The 15,525-nt window shown below is 48.7% G+C and overlaps 1 protein-coding gene across 1 annotated transcript in view; it reads right to left on the reverse strand.

Moving 5' to 3' along the window:
• LOC119210219 (IQ motif and SEC7 domain-containing protein 3) overlaps window positions 1-15,525 on the reverse strand; it is a 65,798-nt gene that overhangs the window by 25,527 nt on the left and 24,746 nt on the right. The window contains 2 exon segments of the mRNA XM_037460001.2: window positions 1,278-2,548; window positions 8,577-9,279. Coding sequence (XP_037315898.2) covers window positions 1,278-2,548; window positions 8,577-9,279 — 1,974 coding nt within the window.

Raw genomic sequence — 15,525 nt, forward strand, 5'->3', positions numbered from 1 at the left:
CTGCTCGGCGCCCCCCGCCACGACGACGCCGCAGCCGCACCGCTCGGCGCCCCCCGAGACCCTGAGGCCCGGTCGCCGACCCGGCAGGCCCCCCGAGACCCTGAGGCCCGGTTGCCGACCCGGCAGGCCCCCCGAGACCCTGAGGCCCGGTCGCCGACCCGGCAGGCCCCCCGAGACCCTGAGGCCCGGTCGCCGACCCGGCAGGCCCCCGAGACCCTGAGGCCCGGTCGCCGACCCAGCAGGCCCCCCGAGACCCTAAGGTCCGGCGGTCATCCCGGCCGGAGGGACCCGACACCGTCCCGCCGACCCTTGGAGTCCCCTGGGCGGCCGGGGGTTGTCGGGTTCCCTGCCCTCCCTCCCTTGTCTGTTTTTCTGGGTTCCACCCTCCTTTAGGACCGTCTGGAATTCGGTCCTTGAGGGGGGGGTTCTGTCACGGTTTGGGTCTGCTTGTCTTATTTTGTAGCTTTCTTGTGTCTCGTGTCTCTGGGTATCTTCACTTCCTGTCCTGTGATTGCCTGATTGCTTCCACCTGTGTCCAATCACCTGCACCTCCCTCGTGTATTTAAGCCCTGTGTGCCAGTTGTCCTTTGTTCATTGTATTACGTCAGTCGTCGTTGGAGCACGTCTTCTATTAGTTTAAGAATAAAGAGCACTTTGTGTGGAAACCTCTGCGTTTGAGTCCTGCCTGCAACCTGCCCCAGCCCGACACCTTGACACTGCCCCTGTAATCATGGGGGGTCTTTTTTATTTTTTTTTATTTTTTGCTGTGCTGTACAAAAAGCGTAGCTACGAAATATGTAGTGCTTGGACGGCTTTTTCAGCTGTCATATCTACCCTGTCCGTTTCTCTTATTTCCCTCCCGCCCCGTCACAAATCAATCGCCGCACAGCTCTGCGTCTCAGTTCACTCATCTCAGTTTTGATGCTTCCTTCTGAGAAGAAAGGAGAAACATCCGATCCAGCTTGGGACTTAGGGCTCTATTTGTTCTATCAGCACAATGGGGATCTGTGAGTAGAATTGCTTTTCTTTGCTCTTTTGAGTCCATGGGGCCACATCAAACGTCAGGTGCACTGAGGGGGAGGGGGGAAGGTAAACACACTGTTTCATTAATCTCATTCTCTTCCAATATACCCTGTGTTTGTTTGTTTTTTCCAGCCCTGAATAAGCACATTTTGATTTCAATTGGAGACCTCCCAAGAGGAACAGTCACATTACCAGAATCCTCCAAACACACACACACACACACACACACAGACCAAAAGGTAATGGCTACTCACACGTTGAAGAGGTTGAGGCCGATGCGGTAGAGGCGTTTCCGCATGACGTCGGTGGACAGCGTGGGTGATTTACAGCTGGCCGGGTTCTCGCATTGGTAGCGCGGCAGGCTGAGGATCATGGCCTGCAGAGCCTCCTTGGACGAGGCCTCGGATGTGGAGCGGGCCTCCGTGGACGTGCTGCTGCTGCTCATCTGCTCCGAGCTGTTGTCCGGCGTCTCTGAGCTGCACCTCTCGACCTCCAGGGGCGCCGCCGCGGGCGGCGAGCTGCCCAGCAGCGGTGGCGCGGCACGAGGGAGCTCCGCGGCCGGCGGCGCCACCGCCGCCACGTCCTCCGGGCTTTGGGGAGCGGCCATCTTATCCAGAGGGGTCAGGGGAGGCTGGTTGTCCTCCCCGAGCTCCTCTTCGCTCGGCGGAGGGGCAGGGAACTCGACGTACTGCTCCCCTTCTTCAAAGTCGGATTCCGGGGGCGGCGGGGGCTCCTGTGGGGGGGGCGGCGGGTCTATGGGTTCGGCTGGGAGCTCTGCGGGGGGAGGAGGGGGTTCTTGCGGGAGGCCGCAAGGGGCGAAGACTGGAAAGAAGTTTGTCTTCGTGGGAGTGGAAGTGACGGCCGGCGGGGCTCCGTCCTGCTGGACGCAGGTGCCGAGGGTGACGGTGGACGATTCCACGACTGAGGATGAAACACAGAACTTCTGGCTGTCGAACTGCACCGTCACATCCCGGAACGCCATCATCAGCTTGCTCGCACTCCTCGACAGGTCACTGGGGTCGAGTGGGCCTTGAATAAGCGTCGACTCTCCCCCAACACATCCTTCGCCTCCTGCCGCAGCCGCTGCCGCTGCGGCGGCAGCGCCGAAGGGGTCGCCGCCGAACTGGTAGGTGCCGCCTTCCTGCAGCGAGCACATGGTCTTCAGGCTCCAGTTGCTGAGTGCATCGTCTATGGACTTTGCCAGCGACTGGACCTGTTCAGTGAACGAGTCTTCCAGGTCGGTCAGGGTGCCACCAACTGTGGCAGGCAGAGATGGCGAGCGCACCAATGGGATGCCTGTCAAGTTGTAGCCTTCTGCCAGGGCCCGTTCAGCAGAGAAGCCCTCCGTGTTCTGCACGCGGGCCTTGCGCAGGGAGATGCGTCGAGGCAGGCGACTCTCCAGTAGCGAATTGCGGATCTTCTCGAAGTTCTTGCTGAGCTGGTACTGGCGGAAGGCGGTCTGGATCTTGCAGGCAGCGCGGCGGGATATGAGGTGGCCGCCGTATTTGTGCTCTAACATTTCGATCTGAAAAAGAGAAGGAAGATGGACTTTATTGGAAATTAAGGACGTTTTTTGTTACGAGGCAAAACAACAGCCAATAAGGGCACAGGTGGAAGCAATCAGGCAATCACAGGACAGGAAGTGAAGATACCCAGAGACACGAGACACAAGAAAGCTACAAAATAAGACAACCATTGCCAAGAACTCTCATAATCCCTTTCATCCCGGTTATTTGTAGTAATAAAAAAGCCAGTTTCTTCCACCTGTTGTGGAAAGAAGATGAATGGCACGTATAAATTGAATGTCATGTAGAATGAGGAATGGGAAAACAAATGGCAATCCCAGGAGATGAACAGGGTTGTAAAAAAACGTTTTAAGGAAAAAGTAAAAAAACAGAGGACAGAGGATTAAAATGATAATATAATATCCTTCAGTAATTGTTTCCTGCAAGCATCCTGTGGATTGAGGCTACATTCAGTTTGGTCAAGCCACTGTTTAAAGGGGGCACAGTGAACGCTGACTCATGGCATTCGGTCAAACTGTTCATTTCCTCTGCAAATAAAACTGATAATCTGTGACAATTCCATGGAGACGTCCTCCACGCAACTTGAAATTGTCTGAAACTGAACAAGCCATTAATCTTGCCCGTGAAAAATTGCTCAAATGCTGTGGGAAATAGACAGAGACGTAATATAGCCGTTCTTATCGGGCCGCTGCTCAAACAAAAGACGAGGCCTCTTTGAGTTTCCCAGAACAATCAGTGTGTGGGTATCTTTGGAAGTGCTCTTATCTTCGCCAGTCACTCTGAAATCATTTTCATTCAGACTAAATCAATGAATATAGTTCTTCCTGTTCGAGCTGCAGCAAGGGCACGAGTGTGGAGGAGGATTCAGCTTTGTAGGGATAGCAGCGTCCCCCCCTTCCTGTCATTTTACAAGTAGGAAAAAAAAAAACGGATGCACTGCGTAGACAGATCTTTTACTTCTCAAAGAATAGAACTCCTCGCCATTCCCTTTCGCCGCAGAGTTTTCTCCAGGGTTTCTTGTCTCGCGGTGATGTGCCCCCCCGAGGCTTACCTTGGACCAAACCAAACACCTCGTCCGTAAATTCAAATGCAATCGAACAAATGGTCACAGCGGCAGCGAGAGATCAAAAAAAAAAAAAAAAACGTGTCTTCCAGCTGCTAATCTCCTTTCGCTTTAGTGGTGGACAAGGTCACCCGACCACAACCTGATGGGCTGTAGTGCCTCGAGGGGGTTTCGCAATTTGTGATGAGTGGTTGGTTCAAGATGCCCGGCTGCGCCGTTGTCACTAGGGGAACGGAGTCACACACACAAAGCTCTTTAGAAAAGCGGAATGACACAAAAAAAAAAAAAAATCTTATCTTATCCACTCCATTTACATTTCACTGCAGAGCCTCTGCAAGCAGAGAGAGAGAGAGAGAGAGAGACGGGCTGGGAATATTAAGGGGGTTCCTGAATAGGACGCTCTACTGTATCTGCCAATGGCGACTCCCGATTTTTTTTGCTTCGCACTGACTTGTCGAGCTCAGCCTGAATATTCATCGCTTTTTTAATCAGGACCGCTCGGCGCATCCTTTTCGAAATGACGAGTCGCAGAGGCGATACGGATCTCATTACCGAGAAAGGTGTCACCAAAAAGAGTTCCTCTGCAGAGGTGCCCTTGGTGGTGGGAAAAGGGGCCTTTGGTTTTGATGAAATGTGGCAGGCGAGCGTGTTTGTTTAGCCTTCTGCGTAAGCGCGTTAGGGGGGGGGGGGGGGCGATGAATAAAGCATTTGGGTTGCCTGGGCTCGCGTTGCTTTCATGCTTTCAGAGTGTGTAACTGATACGCACTTTGCCACCAAGATGACAGCCACCATGACGAGGCGGGACATGATAGATTTAGTGGAAGGGGGTAAGAAAAAAGGGGACAATTTGATACCATTCTACTATCGTGTTGACACGTGCTTTTATTTTGAAGTTTTTTTTTTTATTTTCCCCAATTTTCCCCAATTTCCATTATTGTAGTTATTTACAAAGTACTCACAATATTTAGATTATATATATATATTTACATTTTAGCTTGGTTTTTGGTATCTACCAACTCCGGGGGACACTCAAGCTGCCGCCTGGTGTCAAGCAAGTAATCTATTACAAATTTAGACCTTTTTTGCTGAAAATAGCAAAAGCTAAATATACACTCAAGTTGCGAGCCAACATCTAATCAATGAGCTGTACTCGCGCTGGTATGCGCCGATAATAAAGGTGGGCGACCCTTCGTGGGGTCAAATGCTTACACTTCTCATCTGCTGAAGCGGCAAGTTTGGCGGCGAAAGTTCAGCAAAGTTCAACTCCACTCAATGCCAGAAGGTGCCCATTTTGCACATTAGCGGAACTGCGGATTAGGGTGATGATGCTCTGCAGCTTCACCGCTGCTTACTTAAAAAACGGGACAGACAACACCAGAAAAGTGGGATGACCGGAGCACTAATGAAACAAGAAAACGTGCATCCATGGAAAGGCAGATAAAGGAGGAAGTGATGAGATGGATGGCCGCGCCAAGACAGGCACTGCCAATCCCCACCAACACCCCCCCAACACCCCCCCCCCCCCATTAGCTGACTGTCAGTTCTATCGCTGATCACTTCACTAAGCGCTGATGGAGAGAGATTATTCCGGAGAGGCAGTGCTTTGTGTGCACGGCGACGGCACAGCTCCGAAACCGCCGAGGTCTAAATTAATCTTGACGGGCGGATCGGCGCCGCGCTGACCTCATGTTCCCCTTTGAACGAGGGAGGGGAGGGGGGAGGGGGGGGGGGGGAGAAGGTGTTAAGTGGTACGACACTGTTGATTGCAATTCCACACATTCGTTGTATCGGGCAAAATACTTTTGGGAGGAAAAAAGTGTCATTCCAAATAGAAAGGATGGCATGTCAAGGACGTGCAAAGGAGCAGATCTCTGAAAGGAAATCGGCTACACATCTGCAAAAAGCAGGGTTAAAAATAAGCGTGTATATATATATATATATTTCAGAAGCAACGGCTGTTTTTTTTTTTAGATGTCATCATGGTGGATTCAGTTTATCTATGAAATATTAATACCCAGAGGCTGTAGGAAAAGGAATGTGTTGTTGTAGTCTGCTTAAAATGAAAATGTATCTCAAAACAAAAGGTCGAACAAAAGTTCAACCCACGGCATATTTTTTTTTAATAATTCAAAAGAAGAGAGGCGGTCATGTGCCGCCGTTCTTTTCCCACTTTCCTCTTTTCAACATGATGAGATTACATGTCATGTAGAATATTGATTGCTAATTATTTATAACACCAGCTTTGGGTTGTTTGCCTCCGAGGCAGCATGCCGCAGGAACACCGACAACATGGCCGTCCAGCGGGAAGCGTGCATCGCATCGCCCCTCAATCTTTTAGTCTGACATTTACGCTCCCGACACACAAAAAGGCTGGTGTGCGTAAGTGAAAACAGCAGATTATCAGATCTCGCATCCTGCAGGAATAAGGGTGCGAAATGCAAAGCCACGGATATTAGCCCTCGCGCACACGCTGTCTTACAGCACAGAAACAACTGCATGATTAATGAGATGATTATATAACCGCAAAAAAAACTAAACTAGGACACAACTAATGCTGACTACATTACAGGATGAGGGTGACACGAAAAGACTTGATGTTATCAGAGGATGGTGAGCAGTCGAGCGGGGACGTCCTTGACCAAAGTCGTCGAGTGAAAAAAGGTCGGTGGTTACTGAAAGGCTGGTTCTGACGCAGAAAACAGGGCTCATTAGTTGGGTTGAAGCCACATGAGATGGTAACAGCACCAAACTATCGAACAATGTGGTCGCATTCGCCAATCAATGCATCAGCGGATTTCGGACAAGCTATTAGACACATTGAGCGAGCAGCAAATACAGACCAGTAACAGTGGCTTTTCAAGTCTAAGGTCTAATCTGAAGGGCCTTGCGGTCTGCAAAATCTGAAACCGCATCACTTTCTTTAATTTGTCTCAGTGTAGGACGGAGAAATTCACGACAAAGTTGTTAAATTAAAATAACAGAGAAAAGTTTAATGTTTTTAGCTTAGGTTGAAGAGTTTGGAAGGACTCAAACGACAGTGTACATGGTCAGAGAAAAAAAAACAAGAAAACATTTAAAAGGAACTCAGGTTATTGTATGTGAGATTTTTTTTATGTTTTATATTTAAGATTTTATTTAGTTTGAGGTCAAATATTACCTTGAGGCCAATTGTTTTCCAATCAATCCTATTTCGGGTTACTGTAGGATTTTGTACTTTGTAGCTTTTAACAATAAGACCCAACATTGACCAGCGGTGAAATCCAACCAGGTTCAAAACTTAAAACAGCTTTAAAAAAAAGGCACTAGAGACTCCTCCCCTGCGACCAAGGTACCTCCCCACGGACCCAATTACCCAGCCATTGATCTGCAGACACGTCAACCCTTTGCACCCCAAAAGTACGGACAATAGATCAATCTAGCTGATGGCGTTTCTCCAGCATTGTTGACAGGGGAGAAGGTGAACGGGGATGTGAGATTAATGAGTGAGAACGGGGCGGCTGACTTTGTTTCATTGGTCGTCATTGGACGCTGGATGTGCACGAACATCTGGCTCCGCCGCCGGGGTGTCGCTTTGAATTGCCGTTTTTTTTTTTTCAGCCTGCTGCCCCGAGGCTGAGGCGTTTCACCGATTTTCCCGTGTGGGTTGAAAGTCGGTTGAGGTTGAGTGGGCCGCACCAGAAATGACTAAAGTCCAAGTCAATACCAGTGACGTCAGCCAGCGTCATGCCTCACAAAGAACACAGTTAGTCGAAAACATGCGTGATGTGTAATCGTTGTATTTAGGCCTGCAACTCTGAAAGGATGGTTAAATAGACTGACTTGTCTCACGTGAACCTCCAAAATCACTGGAGCAATCATTTCCCACAATGCAACAGAACAGAACAGAACAGAATTACACCCTTGCTGCAATCTAAACGCCTATTTCTTTCAAATAGCACACCTTCCTTTACAATGCAAACCGTCTTTAGAAAAAATGTGCCAGTTCCAGACCAAGGCAACCCTGATCACAATCGACGCAATAAACCACGGTAAACAACGGCGAGGGGACGGAACCGCAACACGACATTTCAATTTCGTCAAATGATTATGAAAACGATGAGGAGCACAGACCGGGCCTTACCTATTTGAAGATCCGGGGACTGGAGGATTGTTGGTTGGATGGATGACAATGAAAGCGAATGGTGACTGAGTGACGCTTCCCGAAATGGCGATGATGACGTAATGGTTTCCAGGACCCCGATGAACAGCACGATGAGAACGCAAACGTCAGGACACGGGAATGCGTGTTCGAACGCGCTCACGGTTTCGTGTCTGTCTGCAAGGGACAGACAACCGCCGCATGATTTTGGTTCTGGACGAGAAACGGCGGGGGGGGGGGGGGGGGGGGCTTTCAATCATCATCCAGAGGATCTCGCAAAGCAGTAGAGAAAGCACAAAGGTTGTCTTCATTTGACCCCGATGTGTGCAGGTGAACGTATGGAAAGAAATACAGTGTTAGGGAGCGACTCTACCTCCAACTACGCTACAACCCAGCAGTGAAGTGTAGTCCTATGAATTCTCTGTGAACAATGTTCAATGAACAATGAAGTGATGACATGACAATGGTGGTTCGTGACAGTGAAGGAAAAGGAAGCTTGTCGTTAGTTCCTACTGTTGGGAAGGGGCCCACAGGGGCCAAAAGGCGGATCGATGTGGGAAAAAAATAAATAAAAAAAATACAACAACAACAAAAAATCGAAATCTCATCAAACACCAACTTTCTCCCTGAAAGCAGCAAGTTTCCCCTTCACAAAACATGTCAGACCACAGAGACGTACAACACACACACACACACACACACACACACACACACACACAAGCCACGTTACTGTACCTGCCGCCCTCCCGCCCCACTCACCCAGACGACACAGCAGCCCCCCCGCCCCCCCCATCCCCCCCCCCCCCCATCCCCGACACAGCCCTACCTGCTTGTTTTTGAGGTCAAGCGAGAGCTCATAGTCGGAGGTGGTGGAGTGTGAGCCGGCCCCGTTGCGCTGCACCCTCAAGGGCGAAGCTGTGTGGTGCAGGCTGGCCCTCCTCCCCGCCCCACCTCCCTTTGCTCCTCCCCCTTCCTCCTCCTCCACCACCGCCTCCACCTCCTGCTCCTTCTGCTCCTGCACCACCACCACCTCCTCCTCCTCCTCCTCTTCTTCTTCTTCTTCTTCTCGGCGCCCGGCCCGCGCCTCGTCTCCCTCTTGCTTTCCCTTTGCCTCCACAACTTCGTCCAGCGCTTCCTCCTCTTGCTCCGCCGCCATCTGCTCCTCCCGACGGGGTGAAGGCGCTTCAGAGGCGACCCGCGCCGCCGCCTCCTCCTCCTCCTCCTCTTCCTCCTCGCCCTGAGCCTCGGCTCCGGGCTGAGGCTGAGGCTCGGGCTGAGGCTCGGCCGGAGGCTGGGGCTCCGGCGCGAACCGGGGCTCGGGTTCCGGCTGCCGGTCGCCTTCGGGCCGGGCCGGAGGCGGAGTCTGTGGCTGGGGCTCGCAGCGAGGCCGCGGCGGTGGATCCTGCGGCCGAACCTCTTGCTGCTGTTGCTCGGGCCGAGGCTCCGGTTTCGACTCAACCTCACTCTCCAGCTCCCCCTCTCCTCCCTTCCCTTCCTCCCCAATAGACGAGTCTGGAGAAAGGTCATCGCTGCAGAAAGGAGGAGAAAACGCAGAGTGAGGTTGCTGCTGCATCCGGGGTGAGCTCTGACCTCTTCTCCAGGCTGCCTGGGGTTAGTGGTAAGAAGTTGACCTTTTCTTTTTGCATGATCTCTCTCTCTTTTGCTGCCAACTGCGTGCAGGGCCAGGTCACGTGTGTCTACCTGCTCTGCTCTGTCTGCTGTCTGTCTGCTTCTGTCCGTCTAGGCGGTGACAGACAATGAAACCAGGAGGTAAGAAAAAAAAAATGCACAGCACGGGGGGCAGCTGACAAAACCACACGGTACGAAAGTGGAAAAACTGGAGCTGGGCCGATTATTTATTTCAAGTGAAAAATCTTCAGAAGAGAAGATGTGGAAAAAAAACAAGAAAGCTGACACAGTGACACACACACACAACACACACACACACACACACAGACACAGTGGACAGTCATGCAGCTATTAGAAATGCCTGTGTTCTTATTGGACTGTATTTATGGGAACCTGCTGTGTTTTGATTTAATTTGTCTTCAAAGACCCTCCTTTTCCTTCTCCTATCTTATAGAAGCCTCGTCTGTTCTGGGCTGGTTTGGTATGAAATAAATATATATACCTTTATACATTGGCCCCGGCTTACTTACTTTTCATCTCTGTCTTTGTGTTTCAAAGATACCTTGAGTTTTGTCGATCTCATGTACATGGTTATAAAATAAAGCATTAAAACACACCGCGTGTGTTGTTTTTAGCAGGGACACACCCATTTTAGGCTTGTTCAACAGCAGCCATTGAGTCAGTATAATAATTATTCTCAAAATCAAATGGATTAAAGGCTTTTGACCTGCTGGTGGTGCCATACTAAAATCTCCGCTTCAGCATTTTTAATTGGAACAGAGGTTCTGTGGGCAACACGTTAAGTATCGGCAGATTTTCCTGATTTTTACGTTTGAATTCAAGCAGGATTTACTATTTAGTAGCGAGATTAAGTGCAGACCGTTTCCCCGTCGTCATTGGATACGGTGAGGAGCCTGGAGTCAGGGAGCACAACATCGGGACACTGCAGGGTACTGCGGTGCATCGTAGGCACGACTCTCCCCCAAGAGAAACTTTTTGTCCCAAGTGTGTTCAAATGTGTGGAAAAAGAGTTGACAGGTGAGAAAAGGAAACCTTTACGTATCTTGTTAATGTGTCGGGGGTGTGCGCCCTCTTCATATGTGAAAAAAGCCTCCAACAGACTTTGACCTGCAGAATCCCGTCTGCTTCTGCTTCCTGCACCGCAGGAGAAAGCACCTTTTAAGCGTGGATAGAGCTGGGTCTACAACTTCTAAAATAGAGCTTGTACGAGTGATGAATAATGAATGGGGAAGTAAAGTCTGCGGCTCCATCACTCGGCTCGCAGGTGAGCGTCTCACTTGTGCAAAAAATAGATCCGTGTAAGAAAACGCATGACTCCTTTTAGGTGGAGAGTTGTTCTTTTGCCTGCTTCCGCTCATTGTTGTGCATCAAAATGTTCCTAATTTGCATTTTTGCGGGAGCACTTGTTCTGGTGTGGAGATAATCTGACAACCAACAGGTAAGGTGTGGGCTGGATTTTTTTTTTAAAAGAAAAAAAGTTCCACGCACTCTGGATTAGGTGTTGAAGGGGATTATTTGCGAAAATAAATGTCCATATGAAACGACTGATAACATAATGTTTGCATGTGTGAGTATTTACGTGAAGCATCACTTCACTTTCCTCCAAACGTCTGTCACTCTGGCTCGCTCTCTGCGCATCAACGTTTTCTCATCCTCTTTCCTTTCATCCGTTTAGTCAAGCTCTCACACACACACACACACACACACACACACACTCACACACTGCCAGTCTGTCCTTCCTCCAGGTAAGGAGATTGAGCGTCTCCAGGTGTTAACGTCGCTGACGAGGCACAGGCAGGATGCTTGCCGCGCTCTCTCTCTCTCTCTCTCTCTCTCTCTCTCTCTCTCCTCATCTTTCCACCAGTCACGATGAGCGAGCGCAGCGGCCACAGTGCATTCTCCTCCAGACCATAATTACGGCGCTCGCTCACGGCTGCCGTGATGGCTGAGAAGCGCCTGCTGTCGTGTGATGTGAATGCATTTAGTCTGAACGGATTTACAGTACAACATCGATGTGAATGCTTTCTATTATTCTAACTATTCTCCTGACTTCCGTCCTGTCAAACTCACTAAGGCCACCGGAGGACTTTCTCCTTTAACGCGAGCATGTGTAGCTCTGAGGAACCTGCTGAAACTATACATAAATATGACATAATACATAAAAACACTGTCAGTATCCAGCAACCATCGGAGATACAATCTCTTCCGAATTAAAATAAAAAAAGGATGTCTACATTTCAACTTTTTGGAATTCCTCCTCAATGTGTTGAAGGAGAGCGGATGGGGCCAAATACAGAGGGCCACAAAAGGGCCGACGGCACCAGGGGGACCTGCGTCTTTTTCATTACGCAGCAGGCCCACTGATTTTGTCCCACAGCGTGAACTCAGATACTGTGGACGCTGTTTGGACTCTCGGTAGCCTTTTGATGGTGCAGCCGGGTGCCGTGTGACTAGCGGGGTTCAAACCGTCTTTCTTTCTGGGTGACGCTGCAGCCAAAGAGTCGCTGAAGAGAGCTTCAATGTTTGGAGAAAAAAAACCCATTTCGGATCCCTGCAGAAACTGCTCGCTGCTTTTCTTGTTCAAGAAAGCCGTTTTATACATTCTCACACTCCTCATAGATGATTAATCAGTTCATCCGGGTAGAATAGAAGAAGTGGAGATCTGAAGATTCTGCATAAATAAGCATATTTCTTTCTTATGAGGAGGTAATGTATGGAGCAAATGCGCTGAATATATAAGCCAAGTGTATCGGAAATGAATCAAAACTTACCCACGTTCTCACGGAAGTTTTGTTCTGCAAAAGATTTGCATTCATACTGCAAATAATCTTTTTTTCAATTTTTTTAAATTTAAAACTGTTGACTATAATTACACATCACAAAGATTAATCAGGAGGTCAAGGTATAGCAATTTATTTTCACTAAGCAATTGTAAAGAGGCTATTACCTAATATCCTCCTTGTCTTTATCAATGACCCGACTGAGTCCACCTTGTTAACCTCCATTTGAACACACATATTCAAATGGTGTAAGCCACAGGGGCCCTTTGTTGACTCTCGTTAGAATTAAAATATGAAATGCTTGTGTGAGTGCTCGGGGCTGCAATGGGGAAGGTGTGTGTTTGTTTTGTGGATCTTCGCGCACGGGTGTTGGTTTAATCGTCCAGATGGCAGTTAGTCGTTGACGTTGTAGTTGTTGTTTTCTTTTTTTTGATCAATGATCTTACGAAGATGTGCAGTCGGTATATTCCCTCCGTCACGTAAACCGCAACTTGCGAGCTGGGTAATTTACCTCGGCGTGACACCGGCATCGCTCTCCTCTTTGATGTCTTTGAAGCAGCTGCTTCTTCCATTCGGAACGAGAGTTCTCTGCTCACACCAACGTCACGGGTTTAAGTTTATGTAACGAATTCCTTATTTTAAAAGTTAACTAATAACTAAAATTGATAATAAAAAAAACACGTAATATTGCTCGTCGCAACCAAACATTGACCTGACTCCTCTCATCCTTCGCCAAGGTCAAACGGAAACCGACATCTGCGACCCCCCCCCCCCCACCCATCCGCAGCCCCCCTCACTCCCATGAAAAGTCCAGAAAAAGACGGAGGATTTACGGTTACCGCGTAAGTGAAAAAAAGGCTTTTGTGTGGAATGGCTTACAAATATAGCCAAGCCATGTTTAAATCATTATATAGGCACCGAGTCACATGGTCTGTGCTTTTCTTTTCCTTCCCTAGGGACAGGGAGGGAATTTGGACTTAGGGATTTTAGAAGAAGAGAAAGGTCATTTTGGATCAGAAAATCAATGGAAATGTGTAATGAACTGTTGTCTTTTTCCAAATAAATGGCAGAATGGAGTGATAAAGTGCTATTTTAATAATTAAAAAGGTGTAAAATATGTATGACTTTACTATGCTCTAATACCAAGCATGGCTAACTCTTCCCTGTGAAATTCACCTCGGGTCGACAGGCATTGACGCACCCGAGGTGGCGTTCTCTATTTGTGCTTTCTGCTCGCCTTTCGTGCGATCAATCCTGCAGAGATGAATTGGTTATGGAGATGCCAATCAATTGTGCGCTCGCTTGAGCAGGCTGACACGGCTCATAAATAGCACGGTTAAGCAGGGAAAGAGGCAAAGCAATGGGAAGAAACCTGGCGTAAAGAGAGGCTATGCTCTGATTTTTTTGGGATGTAATCCATATGTACATTCTGGGCCCGAGGAGTTCGCATGAAGAGGATCAATGTCGACCAGTTTATGCTTCCGAAAAAGCACCCAATCCCATCCAGACGCTCTTTTTACGGCGGGCCGGTGATAAGTATCAGTGGGTGAGCAGGTTAAGGGGAGACTACAAAAGAGCACACGAGGCACACTCAGCTTCTGGCATCCTGCGGTAAAAGGGGGAGGCTTTTATTTATCGTGTTGAATTTTAAAACTTTATGAGTGTAGCGGGCCCTGAAGGATTTAAAAACATATTCTTGCACACAGAGACCATTATAACCAGAGGAATTCACATGCAATGTAAATGTAACATCCTTCCAGCAACAACAGAGCACAGGGTATAAAAACAGGTTGGGCTTGTTAAATATGCAAGGCAGGATTTCAAAATTGGATCTCTTCAAAAGCTGACGCCCCGGGTTGTGGATAAAATGCAGGAAGAGATAGAAAGACGGAGCGAGACGTCAGCGGTGGAAATTGCGCGGTAGATTTATGGTCGGTTGTACTACAAGCGCCCAGATATACACACAGCCCAGCACTCAGGGTCGGGACTCCAGGGATGGAAAATGACAGGGATTCATTACATCACAGGATGTCCTTCAGGAATCATCCCCATTTCTACTCTCGAAGATATGCTTTCACGTTCACTTTTTTTCTAGGAAGCATCATATCCAGAGGGGGGGGGGGGGGGGCACAAAGTTATTGTTTTTTGAGGTACAAGTAAGTCTTTAGTCCCATATCCCAAATTTTGAGCAGATTTCATGGCAATCCATATTACATTTGTTGATACTCAAAACCACACATCATTGCGGTGCAAGAGGTAAAGTAGAAGGAAAACAGGAGTCACGTGAGCATATGCATCCATTTCTATGTCCATGCATCCGTTGAGATATTCCCATTTTGACCAAAATGGTGGATCAGATCCATGTAATGAGGATGTTTTGAGACCCCCAATGTTGTCGCGTATGACTGTAAAACTGTTGAAACACATCCCTGAAATATAACATTTGTCACGGTTTGGGTTCATGTCGTTTTATTTTATTTTCTAGCTTCATGTCTCTCGTGTCCCTGGGGTTGACTTCACTTCCTGCCTTGTCCCGTCCTCCCCTGTGATTGTCTGCAGTGTCGATGATTGTTTCCACCTGTGTCCAATCACCTGCACCCCCCTCCCCCCCCCCCAGTGTATTTAAGCCCTGTCAGTCTCTTGTCTCGTGTCGCGTCATTGCATGTTGTGGTGTTTGCACGTAGCACGTAGCACGTAGCCGAATGGTGTCGGTGTTTTCCCCTTCATGACATTTTGGCTTTTGACTATTAAAGTCTTTTTTGTGAGAGTCTGCGGTTGAGTCTCAACCGTGACAACGTTTTAAGTTTGCAACAGTAGTTGGAATGATATCCTTTCTTACCTGTGCACCTTCTGCTCAGGTAACACCATCTACAGGGTGTCCAGAGCATAAAGCCCCGCTTTAGGTTCTCACTGTCCAAAGAAATCGCCGTGTTTTATATCCCTAGTCCTCGTCCACAGCTGGCTACAAATGTGAACCACAACGCTATATTTAAACATCATTGCAAAAAGCAGTTTTGTTTTTAAAGAAAGGGAAGTGTTCAAGAACAACAACGCCTGGAGAAAGAATTCCGCCGCTGCTTCGCCTCGTTGTGAGCGGAACAAACAATTGAGTCCCCCCCCCCCCCCCCCGTCCCCCCTGACGGTTTCACAAGCTAATTGCCTATTTGTGGCCCATCGGGAGGAAATAACAGTTGTTTTTTTTCTCTCCTTTTACATATTTGGAAATATCCGGAGGCAGTTTTCCGATGCGTGAGTGTCTTGTTTGAATTTGCCCTTTTTTGAGCAACACGGTTCAATACTTCAAGGAACCCACGACGCGAGGCCCTTTGATGCTAAATCAAAGGA

Source organism: Pungitius pungitius, chromosome 2, assembly GCF_949316345.1.
Source record: "Pungitius pungitius chromosome 2, fPunPun2.1, whole genome shotgun sequence".
NCBI lineage: Eukaryota > Metazoa > Chordata > Actinopteri > Perciformes > Gasterosteidae > Pungitius > Pungitius pungitius.